General features: G+C 44.3%; 1 protein-coding gene across 4 annotated transcripts in view; it reads right to left on the bottom strand.

Annotated features, from left to right (window-relative positions):
- BAHCC1 (BAH domain and coiled-coil containing 1) overlaps positions 1–14,968 on the bottom strand; it is a 132,258-nt gene that overhangs the window by 34,548 nt on the left and 82,742 nt on the right. For 3 of the 4 annotated variants that reach the window (XM_088474397.1, XM_088474387.1, XM_088474415.1), the window contains exons 5-11: positions 13,157–14,866; positions 10,965–11,070; positions 10,455–10,663; positions 9,673–9,831; positions 8,840–9,030; positions 8,351–8,729; positions 4,931–5,752 (exon numbers count right to left, since the gene is read on the bottom strand). In XM_088474397.1, coding sequence (XP_088330523.1) covers positions 4,931–5,752; positions 8,351–8,729; positions 8,840–9,030; positions 9,673–9,831; positions 10,455–10,663; positions 10,965–11,070; positions 13,157–14,866 — 3,576 coding nt within the window. The remainder of the gene's footprint in view (positions 1–4,930; positions 5,753–8,350; positions 8,730–8,839; positions 9,031–9,672; positions 9,832–10,454; positions 10,664–10,964; positions 11,071–13,156; positions 14,867–14,968) is intronic. The other variant, XM_088474406.1, reaches the window with a different exon arrangement.

Below are 14,968 nucleotides of genomic sequence, written 5' to 3'. Positions count from 1 at the left end.
CAGCTGCAGATGGGACGGCATAGGTTCCTGGCTGGAAGCAGTAGATGGGAAGTCTCACTGTGTGCCTGAGCAACACCATATACAGAGACCATCCAGGACCACATCCTGTGGGTAAAGACCAGCAGAACAAGATCTACATGTACGCAGCAAAGGAGCCTCCACCTCCTTGGGCGCTTTGTTCTTGAAAGAGGTTACATTATTCAAAGGAAAGTCCCACACACCAAGTTATATAACAGGGGTGCAATAGGGAACAAACAGTGCACTGAATGTAGAGGCCGGACAAATTTAACCAAAGATGGGAGTTAACCCCTTCTACAGCAACAGTAAGAAAGATAGACAGAAAAATAGAACAAAGTTTGAAAATGAGAACACACAATCACATTCAATGCATAAAAGGTATAACAGGCAGCAAATGCTCAACAAACCAACACCAGTCAGCTGGATGGAGCTCGACTGTATAACTTGACTGGAGGGGAGGTATACAGGGAGACAGGAGCCACCTCTCTGAAGACAAACTGGGGCAGCACCTCTGTGAAATGGCCACTCAGCGTCTGTGCAAGCGTGGAGAGGAGGAGGAGGAGGAGGAGGAGGAGGAGTAACCCGGTGTCGGTAAGCCTCCGTGAGGGATCACACCATGGGACAGGGAAGGAGCCAACGGGAAAAGCCTACCTCCCCCTGCTGACAGAGCCCACCAGGCAATGGCTGCCTACATAGTAAACCCCCCCGCTGTTTGTGTGCCCTGTTGGTCTAGCGGGGGCGCGGGCACCCCAACCTCCCACTGTCAGCACCAGTGGTGAAAGCTGCGCTAACGCAGCTCCCCTACAAGCAGGGAGCCGACCTTACCTTCTGCGGCCCCCGTTGTCCGGCTGCAGCTCAGTGTGCTGTGAGGTGACGGCCGAGGTCGCCGACCCGCTTACCGGCGGTTGGTGGGGTGGCAGCTGCCTGCTCAAATAGGAAGAAAAAATGAGGCTGCTTTAGCAAGCCCCGCAGTAATGGTGCCCGCTCCTGTGAAACCAAACTTTAGACTAGCCTGCCTGGGCTGCTTAACTCTGAAGAATTTAAAGGTTTGGTGCCCAGACTCCATCTGCCAACCTATACCCAGCATAGTCTGTGTGTTCCTTATGGAAGGGTGAAGTAAAAAAAATAAATAAAAATAAACCATACATACAGTATATACATATATTGTTTTTTGTAGATGATTTAAACTCATATTTGGACATTCATACTTCTGGTGGTCCAATAAAGGCACTTAGAACAGGTAATAAAAGATAAAAAGAAAAGAGCAAGAGAAGGTCATGCAATTTCACAGAATTGCAAAGTAATCAATAAATGTCAAAATTGTATCTGTCCATAGGAAAACCATGACAACTTACTGACATTACCAAAACCCAGCGTATAGTACAGCACATATTTGGGCCTGAACAGGAAGTACAAAGGAATTCACAAGTCTAACCTAAGTCGCTCGATCTTTTATTTATGCAATATGAAAATATTCATTAAGGACTGGAGGAGCTCACTAGGTTTCCATGTGCTGTTTTGCTTTAGGTTGGTGATCCTGTCTGGAACATGTCAAGAGAATGAAGCAGATTGTTAAATAAAAGATGTAGAGGACCATTTGTATTACATAATTATATTAAGAGGGAATACAAATTCACAAGTTCTTCCTATGCTAATAAACCAGAGCAATTAAAAAACCCGGCACAGAATGCAGCAATTCTGTCAAACAGAACAGGTGTAAGAAGATATGTTGCAGGTCCCTCTGGACTGAGCATTGTGCCAGTTATTATACAGCTCACTGTAAAGATGCCCACACGAGTGTTTAGAGAACCATCTTCCAGACGGTTGATGCGGTTGCATTTCCGTGCATTACCTTATGCACTATGGCAAGAGCAATCGATGCTAAAAGCTACTTGGAGAACATTGCCCTATTTAAGTATGGCTTCCTGTGCTATATCGTAGCACATGTACCCATCTGTCTTACAACTGACAATGTGCTTCCGATGGCTCCCATGACAGACACTAAAAGGGGCTGGACTGTAATAGGCAGCTAATTATCACCCCCACTGCACTATATGGCTTATAATTTGTCAGCTGAAGAGAAAGCATAGCATATTTTACTAGGGTAGGACTTATGTTGCAAATGACTGGCTTAGAGAGGGTTAAGACTTGTGGAAGGTCTCATCCTTTCTTTAACAATGGAATGGAAAGTAGGCAGGAATGTGACAATTAACACTCCAGTTTAATATCTTAATGGTGTAACTCTACGGCCTAAATAAAAACTCTTCAATGCATTAGATTTTACAGTAACCATAACTTTCAGAAAAAAAAAAAAAAAGGTATTAAAATGTCCAGTTGCCTACACATAGTGGAGGCAGTCATTTTGTGAGCTGCACGACTTAGTGTCTACCAATTCACTATGATGAAACTACATCACTAATGCTGGGCATACACTATACAATTATTGTGCCAATCCAACCGATATCAGCCGATTGCCTCGATAATTGTAATGTGTGATGCTAACATATCGGTCAGCTGGGCACACCGGATCTTCCAGCATGTCCGTCGCAATATTTTGCAAGTTAAAAGTCGGCCGCAATCATGCAGGATATGCCCAGCCGTGGTTGCCAGACCGACATTTTCCCTGTTCCTTCACAGTGGAGGAGCACAGATATCAGGGCCAATACACAGATCTCTCACAGTGTATGCCCACGATATCTGCAGGATGTCAGATAAAATGTCCGACAGGCATTTTATGTGGCAGGGAATGCCCTGAGCATTTGGCACTGAAAATTGGCTGCATTCTCGTCAATATTGGTCCAGCCCACAAAATATCTGCCTGCATTGTGTTTAGGAGGCCGTCCACTTTCATTTTCCTTGCTTTTGTGTTTTAATTGAACACAAGTGGCCAGGCTCAGAGGTGGACGTAGACGCGCCTGCCTGCAACTTTATGCAAATGCCGCTACAGAGTCCTATCCTGGTGTACATCCATGCGTATGACTGTGCAAGGACTGAGACGCCCACTTTCAGTGGATGTAAATCATCAAAACTTGCACCAGCCCCATGGCAGGTGCAAACTGACAGTATGGCCTTCAAATGAACCATTGCACTTCAGCGACATGCCTGCGACAGTCCCTTAACACGCCCATAAGACAGACCATCCCCATGCCTCTGTTTATCCACTGTTCAGGAACGTCCAGCACTTATCAAGATATATCTGACACCGCGCGTCTGAGTGGCAACAGTGCCTTTGTGTGTACACTGTATGAAGCATGCGCCATTAGGAGTTTAGGAAGTTTTGCACAAGTGCAGTAGCAAAAACATAAAATTGCTCAACTCCGTCAACATCAGCATTTCATGCAACTCAGGCCCAAGGTCTATTTGTCAGAGGAGACCATTAAAAACAGAGGATGCTTGGAAGTAAATAGGAGGTAAAACATTAATCTTTAATACGCCAAGAGTCATTCAATCACACAAGTAACTATAATTTTTACATTTTAAACAAGGAAAGTCAATGCCATCCAAACACAACAATGTAAAAAAACATCATCTGCGCAGACTTTCCTTACAATTTCTGGGAGACGATAAAACAGCAGTTTGTCAGGTAGGAGATTGGGAGCTGTGTGATTCACCGGATCACCGTACACTTATATACTGCAGAATGTTTATTTGACAAACTAAGAAATCAAATCCTCCCTCTTAATGGCTGCTCTAAAAAGTGGCTTTGGAGGGTAAGGTCGGAGCTCAGAGTCCCTGTGGAGCATGAGAGTCTGTGATTAAGTAGCACACTGCACTTAGAGCCCAGGCTGCAGTGTTTGTGTTTAATAATCTCTGAGGAGAAGACAATACTCTGCCTGCAGGGAAATTAACGGCATAAGATCTCTGGCTTTTAGTTGCTCTTAGCATGGGAAAGCCTCCCCTCCGGACCTCTGACAGAGCAATAGCCAAGACTACTCCTTTATAGCTGCACTAGGTATTGCCGTGTGTCTCACTCCTTTGAGGAGCTATAAACCCAGCTAAAATTAGGATTTGTCAACAATTGTTTAATAAAAATTAATTTATGGAAGCTGAAATCTTCAGGTTCTTTAAATTGCAATATTATAGCACATTATTAAATAATTCCAACAATGAAATCTAAGACGAAAATCCCTAACAGTTCAAATTTCTGTTTCATTAGGCAACATGTCAACTCTGGACACTTGAGATAAACTGAAAGAACAATGCAGGCTCTATAACACCTATCTGCTGTTAATGCGCTTTTTAGTGACAAATGCTTGGAAATCGCATTAAAAAAACGAAACAATAAATAGTTTCTTATGGCCTAAAATGTTTAGGTGCAGTTTAAATTTTAGAAGCAGTCATGGCCTAGTTCTCATGCCCTACCAGCACAATATTGTTTTGGTAAAAAAAAGTTTTGGTAATATCTTGCAAAACAGCCCGGCAATCGTCTGATCACAGGAGTTGATAGACTCGGGTGCCTCCTGGATGCGTGGTAAGTATAGATTGGAAATAAACAGTAGCACTCCGAGATTTAGCAAAAAGCAAATCGGTATATTTAGACCATTGTCAAAGAAAGGCCTATCTTTGACAATGGGCTAATTATACCGATTTGCTTTTTGCTAAATCTCAGAGTGCCGCTGTTTATTTCCAATCTATACTTACCATGCATCCAGGAGGAACTCTCTCTCTCAAAATGTCCATGTGTTTTACCCATTTTCCCAGCACGTATGTGAATGAGCCCTCAGTGTTCTTTATAAAAATATATTTCTCAGAATTGTAGATACTGAGAGAAAAAAGTTTAAACAGTTTGTATATAGAAGTTTATTGAAGCTAGTTAGAGTGCCGGTATTTGATGGCCACTGAGGGCATGAGGTCATAGAATAGATATTACTGCAATGGTTTAGTACAATATAGCAAAATAATAAACACTAACCTTTTGAAACTTTTAGCTGGTCCTGCAGAGCCAGATCTGCTAACTCGCTGAGCAGAGCAATCCCATGAATACCTGAGCTTGAGGGGAAGGATGAAGAGTTGGTAACAGGAAACACATTCCCTTCTTCAAGAATTGAGGGGAGTTCTCCCAAGGAGATACTGGCCGCTATAAGCGTATCCAGGCTGTACATGGAGTCTTGGTGGTCAATTACAGCTGGGGAGCAAGGTAGGGAAGGAGTAAAATGCTCATCGTCTGCCACCTGTGTATCAACCAAGTCCAGGCCATCACTGACCTTGTGTAACAAAGTCTGACTTGCATCACTAGAGTTGTAATCAGGTTCCTCTACAGTCACTGGGGCCTCAGGGGGCCCCTTAGAAATGTTTGGCAACTGTCCAGCTGATGTGCACTCGAAGACACAACTATCAGCACCTGGTTCATTTCTTTCACCGGTTTCCAGGATTTTAGACTCCAGAACTTCTCTCTCTTTCCCATTCTCCACAGGCTTATCAAAACTCCTGCTGGCCTCAGATTCCTGACACTCCTGAAATTTGGGGACCTGGGACTCTTGGCTACATATCTCACTTAGGTCTGTCTCCCCTAAGCGAGGCAACTCCTGGTTAATATCCAATGAGTCCCCTGCAACTGGTGTGTCACAGGGGGATTGCTTGGTAGGGGTAAACGTCCTGGACTGCTCAGGCTCTGCCGCAGTTGATGCAGTTTGCATAGTTTCAGGATCAGCAGGTTCTGCAGAGTGCACATGATGGGAAGATGGAGAGGTATAGGATTGGACAACATCTGGGTAGGTGTATCCAGGAGGCAGATCTAAAGTACAGAACGAAAGATAATTTACTTGATCGTTAACAATAAAAAGGCAAGACTGGTCATAAAATTTATCATAACGCCACTTCACCTACACGTCTAACGCTTAAGATAAGTGTACACAATTGTAGTGCGGCCCTCAATCTCCGGCAGGGGGCGTCATACATCTGTGTAGCCATTTTTGCTGGCACTCCATGGTTTATCTCACAAAAACCTGGGCTATATGATGCAGGAGGAGGATTGGCAGATAAAATTGAGTTAAAGTTCTAATTGTTAACAGTTAAATGTTAATGCATGGACAAAGTTACAAGATAAATATTTTCACACTGAGCGGATTCAGAGGTGGATGCCGGAGTCGTGGCTGCGGTAATATGCCAATATCTGCCTCCCATTGGTGTAGTAGCCTGCGTCTGAATGAGCAAGCCCCGAAACGCTCACTTTCAGTGTCTCTGTACACTAACACCGCCGGTGATTTCCACACACCACCTATGGCAGGTGCAGTTTCTCCATCTGAACATGACCTGTGGCTGCATCAGGGAACGCAGCCGCTTTCACTGAAAGGCCCGTGTCATTCCCATAACACACCCATGAGAAGGACATTTTTGTGGACACTTCAGGCCACCTCTGAGTCACTGCCCAGGAACGCCCATCACTTTGCCTCCCCATGTCTGCCCTGAACACAAGAACCTGTGAGCACACACTGAAACACACGCCTCATTGGGGTTTTCAGTACTATATGCACATGCGCAATTGCAAGTAATCACTCAACTATGTGAACATCGGCACTGCGTTCTAGTTGTGTGCGCCTCTATATCGGGTCCTCACGTTATATAGGTAAATATAGCTAATGTTGGGTGCCTCTGTAGGATTCAATAGGCTAACCGCTGTGCCCTCAGCAGAAGGTTTGGTGTATAGAAATTAACTGCTCGCCTTAAAATGAAAGGGATTTGTTTCTATAAAAGTTTAGTTGTCTCTTCCACACTTAAACCCATTACATATATACTCTTCTACACCTTTCATCGTGATAAATTTAGGAGTAGGACAATGGTAATATCACTAGACTATAAATGAAAGACACCCCAACTGGCCAGAAAAGTAGATGTGTGATTAATGTGAACTGGAAGATGATGAAATTGCATAGGTCATGTATACATATAAGAACAGACATGAAAAGGAAGCCGGCCATTCAGTAGGAACCAGGATATCACTGAGACTACAGCTAAGAAGTTCACCAGGTCACAAGTGACATCATTGTCTCACCTATCACCTTAGTGATGTCACTTTTTCCTAGTAAACTGATATGCCTATATCCATGAGTCTGCAGCCTCTCTCAATATATAGCTGTCCCCTCGGTGTATAAGTTAGAAATGCTTTAATGGAATAAATAAACATTAAAAAATTGTGATCGAAAAGGAATAATGTGCAAAACACAGCAGCAAAGCTCTCTCATAAAGCAAAGGGGTTCTCCCATGCTCCTAGACCACCACCACACAGGACAGAAGCACTCTATACAGGACCTTGGAGGTGTTAAAAGAGAGTGCAGACAGTGAGGAATGGGGTGGAAGAAGCAAATGTGAGAGAGGAATGATGGACTGAGAGAAAAATAGACATGACCAGACCTGGCATTAGATAGATGAAGTGAGAGAGTGCACAAAAAGGGGGAGGGTAAATGATTGAAGGGAGAGAAGATAGATGGACAGAAAGTGGGTGGGTGGCTGGGTGTCAGGGATTAGACAGATTTGGAAGATGGATGTAAGCAGGCGGACTCATTACCCTGGCTGTTTTCTGGGTGTTTATGCAGCTGACACACACTGAGGACCAGGAAATAAATGTTATCACTCAGTCTTGAGAAGGCTATGAAGGTGCCCTGCGTTGGCAATGTCCCCCCAGGCTGCTCACCGTCAGATGGTTATTAATGGTATCCTCCCACTCCCCTGACAGCATGGCCAGATGAACAGGCATATCATTCCTCCAAGCCTTACCCCTCACAAGGACTGTTCAAGGAGACGTCAGTGACTCATAACCTTGGGGTTAAGATAGTGGTCTTTGAAGTAGGATTGTTATATTCTATGATCCCAGGCCAATACTGCATGACTTTAGCCAAATAACTGCCATATTTAGTCTAATGAAAACACAGGCTACAGGCGCATCGTGTGCTGTAGCAGCACTTCCCAGAATATGGTTAGTGGGGCTTTAAGTGTCTAATTTTAACTCCATAAGTGTTTGATTGTGCTAGGAACACACTGCAATGATTCAGCCACGAGCTGGCAGAGCATCCAGTGGAACAGAGCAGATTTCCAACCATACGCAGAGAAGATGTGGTGACAAATGGGCCTTGCGGCATGCAAATATGTTTTTAATTTAAAAGGCAATCAATAGCACTGCAATTCATTTAACGGGATGTGCAGATCTCTGCCCCCTCCTACTTTCCTCTTATGTTTTTTTTCTCCTTTCTTTTAGCTACTGTTAACCTCTTTTGTGCTAGAAAATATATTTAAAAGTTATTAGCTGCATGTGGCTTCTGAGCTGTAGTAATACAAGAAGTTGGCTCCCACTGTGGATAAAGATTATGCAATATATTTTTTTTTTTTTTTTACACACCTGGTTCCAGTGATTTGGGATAGTCTTTGGGGGGTTGCCCCTCCCCCCTTCTATCTTCTCCCTCTTTCCCCTTAGAGCTTTGCACGGGCACAGGGCTGACAGCTGGAGAGCTGGGCACCAAGATGGAGCTGCCATCGGGGCAGGCCGGTAAAGTGCATGGGGCCAGCGGCCGGGGTGTGGGACATTTGGACGGAGGCCGTAGGGCAGGAGAATGGGAGCAGGGAGACAGCTTGGGTGGTGCAGGGGCAGAGGGAGGAGGCAGCAGCAGGCTGGATGGGGTATGATTCTTGGAAGTATTTAAGGCATCCGCTTTACTGTGGGACTTTACAGCCTTCTCTGGTGGATCTTCAGATTCTGGCAGATGATCCTCAGATTTCCGCTAGAGAAAAGAACAGATGGTTGGAATGGAGCATCAGCGCAACAAGTTTTCTTCCAGGAATGGTAGCCACAGTGACCAGGAACATTAGAGAGGACCTCAATATGACATACCTGAAGGTGGCTTTGCCTCTGAAGCTCCAGAGCTTGTGCCGCTCTTTGCTGTTGCAGAGCATAAAGCTCCTGTTGTCGTAGAAATTGTGACCGCGAGTAGACTGGGAGCTGTCCTGGGTGCTGGAGGTGAGAGGTGGGTCCTCGGCCAGGGTACATGGGTGGCCACAGAGAAGCCTGATCCATGACATCAGCTGGGGAGAACACAAATTGTAAATCTCAGCAGTTTGTAGCGGTCGATGTTATTGTGCATAACTGCTGCATATACAAGCTTTAGTTTGCTACTGTGTAAACTTGGGCAGCAAGCATATATAATTAGGGTAAGAATTCAGCTATTGTTGATTTATATAAATTCACTCAGATTGTAAGCTCTTAAGTGTTAACCCTTACCAGTTTGTATATCAATATGCTCATTACTTGTGTTATTTAATTGAACTCGAGACAAGGCACATTTAACATTCAATCATCAAAGTGATAAAGAGTGCCTGGTAATAAAACAACTGCATAATTTTTAGCAAATCAGACATTGCTAATCAATCCTTAGCAATGTCCACAAAACAAGTCCACAAATACATCATAATTTATATCTCCTGGGACACTTGCAGCAATTTTAAAAGCACATTTACCTGGACAGTTTGATGTAACATTTTATAACAGGCTGGGGGAGGGGGACGGATCACTGTACAGGATTGTTACAGTTTTACGTAACATTTTTAAACGATTACATGAAAAAAAAAAAAAAAAAGTATTCTGAAACATTAGCTGTACTTCAATTCACAATGACACCAACATTAAAGTTAATCCATAATCTGATCTTCCAAAAGACCTGCACTTACCAAGAGAGTGTGGAGCAGTGTGGGGAGAGGGCTCCGGAGGTAGAATGACCAGCTGGGCAGGAGGTTCCTGTGGTAGGGGAAATACTGGTTGCATGGCACTGGGCATAGATGGGGGAAATCCTGGGGGTAGGTTCTGGTGTAGAGCTGGGTGGCCAATACCTAGTGGCAAATAGATTGCCTACAGTTAACAAAAAACTTTTATGGCTGTTCCTTTTTACACATTCATAATGTTATTAATAACAATCTCAATAAAACACATAGGCTCTCATTCAGAGCCGTACGCTCTGAGCAGAGCGCACGCTCTGAATGAGAGCCGCCCTCCATAAAAATGGAGCGTCCTCCTGGACGCTCGTATAGCTGTGGGTCACCACCCACAGCCTATACGAGCGTGCAGTTTGATGGCCGCGATGGTCTTGACCATCGCGGCCATCAAACTGCGAGCCGGAGCCTGCGGTTGAGGTTTTCAACCGCAAGGCCCGGAGTGATTTTGGCCATCGACACACTTGCGAGCGGACAGCCGCTCGCGAGTGGGTCTGAATCAGGCCCATACTTCTAAGTGCTAGGTCAAGGGGGCACAAGTTACTAGGACAAGTTACTAAACAGTATTTTCTTTATAAACATAGGAAGAGTTTCTTTCCAGCTCATATGTCCATTCACAAATAGAAAAAAAAAAATAACCAGCTGTGTCAGCAGATTGGTACACTGCAATTGTAGAGGTCTCTACTTTAGAGCAAAGATCCTTTGTCACCAAGTATAGCTTTTGCACAAATTATCCTGCTTACCGTAGGAATGGCCACCCATCCAAATGGAGGGGCTCCTTGTTCTGGGCAGCCAATGTGGGTGGGTTGGGTGAGTATGTGGTGTAGGATCAGCTCCTAGTTGACTGGCTTGGAGAGAAGAACCACCAGCTATCATAAGATGAGGGGTAAGGTCTCCTGGGCAACCACTGGAAGGATGGATTCTGGCAAACTCAACCAGGTCCTTGTTTTCTCTAAAATGAATGGGACATAAAACAGGATGAAGAGCGCACATTTCTGGGTGTAGCTGCACCACTGTGAAAATAGCAGAAATGTGTTTTGAATACAGTTTGAGGGGTTTATGCAATAGGTTCTTAGATTAAGGAAGTGCCATATCATCAGTGAGTTTGCTGCTAAATTTAAAGCGGTAATCAGTTATAAGGCTGATTTTGCCTTATAACTTATTCATGCTATACATTTATCAACAAACATGCCAAAATCACGTTAGTACTGTAATCTTAGAACCTATTACATAACCCCATGATAGTTACTCACTGCATTAGAAGGTCTCTGCTGGGGATGCCCAGCCTCTCATCACAAAGGCGACTCCTGTCTTCTTCTGCATCCAGGTCAATCACATGCATTGATCGACCAGAGCCTGCTAACAGAATGAAAGGTGTCAGTCCACACAAAGACACACAAAGGATACTCATCTACAGCATAGCAGAGATTCTTTGTAGAAGGTGCCAATTCTTAACAGGTAACTAGATGACCATAATATTCCTAAACTGGATATTCACCAAAGGCAAAATTACTATTCACAGTGAAGTCACTATTTGCAGATGTTTAATGAAATACATCCTTCAGAAATTCTGTACCACTGATTAGAGGTTGCTTTGCCTCTCTGTCCTGGTCAACCACTAGCCATCATACATAATGAAATACTGGAAGCCAGGGAAAGTGGGGCACAGCACAGACCCTCCAGGGACTTAGCAGGGGAGAATTAAGCACTGAATAATATTTTAGAACTAGTAAGGGATCCGTAGACGAAGCATTATTGACAAAAATTTCCAAATAGTCCTATTGGTTTCAGTATACACCCCTCCTATATTATAGACATGCTAAAGAGATGACAGGAGAGAGGTTCGTGCTAGCAATAGTGTAGTCTTATGAATGTATATCAATACAGGTATAAAGTAGTATCTTCAACACAGGTGTGCTTTCCTAACAGTATTCCGTATTTGCGCCATTAGATTTTATTTCATGGTGGATTCTAGGTTCATTAGGTGAGGTTGAGACGGGGTTAATGCTTTATTGTGAAGGTCTCGCCAGCTGACTACATGAGAAAGTCCTCAACTGGAAGCTGTGTCTCATCGGGAGATTGGCCCAGAGGCCGGCTAATAAAAGCCATGTGTTATAAGTGAGCCAAGGGCTTCTGGTAACCCCGGATATTCCATTCTTGCCAACACTCTACCCCCTTCTTTATTTCTCTACCAAACCACATGATGACATCACTCCGGTCACACATCAGACAGGAACCTCTCACGCCTCTTCCCACTCACAAAATACTTCCTCCCAGAGGAATCCACTGTGCAAATCCTGATTTAGCAGGTTTCTTTACTTAGCCACCGAATGCTGGCACAAAGAAGAGGTTTGGGTGTCTAACTCCATGTGTTAAAAGCAGTGCCATCCATCTGACACCACTGTACATTTACATTTAGCAGGGCTGTCTTCAGATTAATTTGCTCTGAAATCACGCTAAAGGAGGCCCCAAAAGAAAATAAACTTATAAGGACATAAGTTATACCTCCTATCTGGTAATGGATTTAGCCATTTACAGTTTCTTATTCCCCACCTCCACACACCTGCAGCTGGCTCTATTCATATCCAGTTACAATCAGCATATATAAAATACAATAGACATGCTGCATTAGCTGCACTGAAGCCACTTTAGATTTGACAGCTACACATGTATGTGGCTAAACTACATTACTAGCAGATTTAGGTCTAGTTTTAAATGGCTGACGTGGAACACTAAGCTTACAAATTCCATTTCCCTTTATAGTTCTTGGGGCCCATTTTTCCAAAATCGATTACAATTAATATATAATGTAGCTTCATCAATAAGGTAGTTAGTGTAGCTCTTAGATATTTCCCAACACCTTCTGCTAACAGGTTGTGTTGTTAACATTAGGAAAACGTCACAGGTAGGCTACTTGTAGATTTGTTCATCATAGTTTCACTTAGGAAATACCCAAAACATGACCTGCGCAGTGGGCTTCATATATATTTAGGAGTAAAGCTGGCTAAAGGTGCAAATTTACACTTGGAGAAACCATGTTCCTATGCAATGGGTGGAAATGGGGGGGTGCTTGCAGTGAACACATGTAAACTTCGGGATTTAGAGTTTAGTAGAACATTTCTCCATTCAACTCTAGATGCATCCTCACATAACATGGTTTTGCCAAGGTGCAAAGTTGAGCTCTTTAGTTGAATCTTCACCTAACTTTGTATGAACTTGTGATTCAGGTCTTGTTTGCCTCTGCATGGCCCTAAGGGGCAAGACAGAAGCTTGGTCACACAGACAGCTTTTCAAGATAACCTCAGGTATGTATCTAAAACAACTGACATTCAGGAGCTCCACTATATCATCTATGGCAGTTGCCCATGGCTTTATGTGGAAATAAAACAGCGATCTGCATATGTTCTCGCCAAATAAGTCATCATTATTTGACGTTTTTACCCACCTTTCTGTCCCATGTTATTTCTTTGTCGACTTGAACTTGAACCATAAGAGGACTCATGCCGGCTGCTGGTGTCTTTCTGACGTGCTACCGCCACTGCAATGCCAACGGGGGGCTGCCGGACTTCACCTTCCCCATGAGAAGTCTCGTTCTCTCTACTTCTAGCACAGTCCATTCTCTCTTGCTCTGGCTGGCACTTGTTGTTTCCATGGAATTTAATTTCTTGATGGGAGCAGCTGGTCTTCATATTCCCCAAACCCACAAATGGGGTTCTCTGTCCTACAATAAGTGCTTGGTTGCTGTATTTTAGAAGGTTTTTCATGGCAGATACCTCATCTGTCGGGCCTTGCATCTCTTGGCTCAGAGGAGGACCTGGAGTCATGAGAGCAGCCTGTTGTAAACTTGTGCTGAAGGGGTCAAGGTAAGAGTTCTTTCTATCCTCACTGATTGAAATGGAGGGTTCTGTCCATGGTGGCAGATGATGACTATTGTAGCCCAATGAGCTTAGTTCTATGGTTTTCCTTTTTACTTCTTGGCTACTCTGCTCCATGTCAGATGACCTGTGCTGCTGGTGCCGTATTCTTGCAACCTTCTGAGAACTGTGCACCTGGGAGTCCTTGGAGGATCTGTCTAAAGTGCAACAGGACTGACTGTTTTTTACACAATGTGCATCCTGATTATTAGGACGGGGACAGTCTTGTGATGTGGGCATCTCAAAGTATGCAGCCTTATCAATGCCCCTCTGCATAGCAGTCTCTGAATTTAAGCTGTTTAAAAATTCCAAGTTTTTGATCCTTGTGGCTGTGTTCTGTGGCCACTCTGACCGCCTCTCCCCTTTAGCCTCGGCTTTTAAGTGGGAGAATGTATTCGAGTAAGACCCAGGAGGGTGGGGATTAGAGTTCATTTCGTGGCTCTTGTCCTTCCCATCTCCTCCTCTATCCATATGGCAGCTCTCCGGGGTCACCTGAAAAGGCCGGCTTTTGTCGGTGAAGTGCCCCACGGAAGGCACGAACGTGGGCCTGCCCATCTTTAGCTCCCTGCCTGATTTATCCTGCAAAGAGCATACAACGTCCGAGTTGGAATGAAGCTGCAGACAGGGGAATGAGCCAGTGGATGTGTTAAGCGGAGCAGGAATGCTGGGGAGACTGGATGGGACAGTGTATGACACAGAGTGGTGAAGCATTTGCCTCCTCTCTAGGCACTCGCTGTAAGGTTGCTGGGGCTCGTGCTGGGGATATGACCGGTCGGATCTCATCTCTTTGGCACATCGATTCTGGCTACTTTGACGAGGCACTCCTGCTCCAACAGTGCAGCTCGACATCAAGGCTTTGTTAGGGTCCCCATTGAGCACCTTTGAGGTCATTAGGCAAGAGTTTAGATGCTTGGTCCGGTTCTCACATGAGCCTCTCTGGTGCATATCCTCTTTACAGTGGCTGTCCATAGAAATAGGTAATACCACTTTCTGCCTCTCCTTGCCCTCCTCCTCCAAGTGCCTCTCTTTCAGGTCCCCTTTCACCATCTTTTCCTTGTTTAAATCTGAGCCACCCAGATAACGGTCATTGTCTTTAGACGCCTTCTGCATGTGGCTGTTCTCTCTATCACGACTGCAGGAACCAATGGGATGACCTGGAGCTGCCCGCGCAATGCTGGGAAAATTATGGTTGGCTGATAGGAGGGTGGGTTGCGCAGGAAGGTTCCGCAAATAGAAATTATCTGGAACAGAAGTATAGAGGATATATATATAAATGAAGAGTATAAGTGGACTACACAGACAACAAATTAGTGGAGCTCTAAATTTGCAATTACATTTAATTT

This window comes from Taudactylus pleione, unplaced genomic scaffold (assembly GCF_031769625.1).
Source record: "Taudactylus pleione unplaced genomic scaffold, aTauple2 ptg000016l, whole genome shotgun sequence".
NCBI lineage: Eukaryota > Metazoa > Chordata > Amphibia > Anura > Myobatrachidae > Taudactylus > Taudactylus pleione.
Note: the sequence above shows the minus strand (reverse complement) of the source record. Positions and strands in the feature narration are given on the sequence as shown.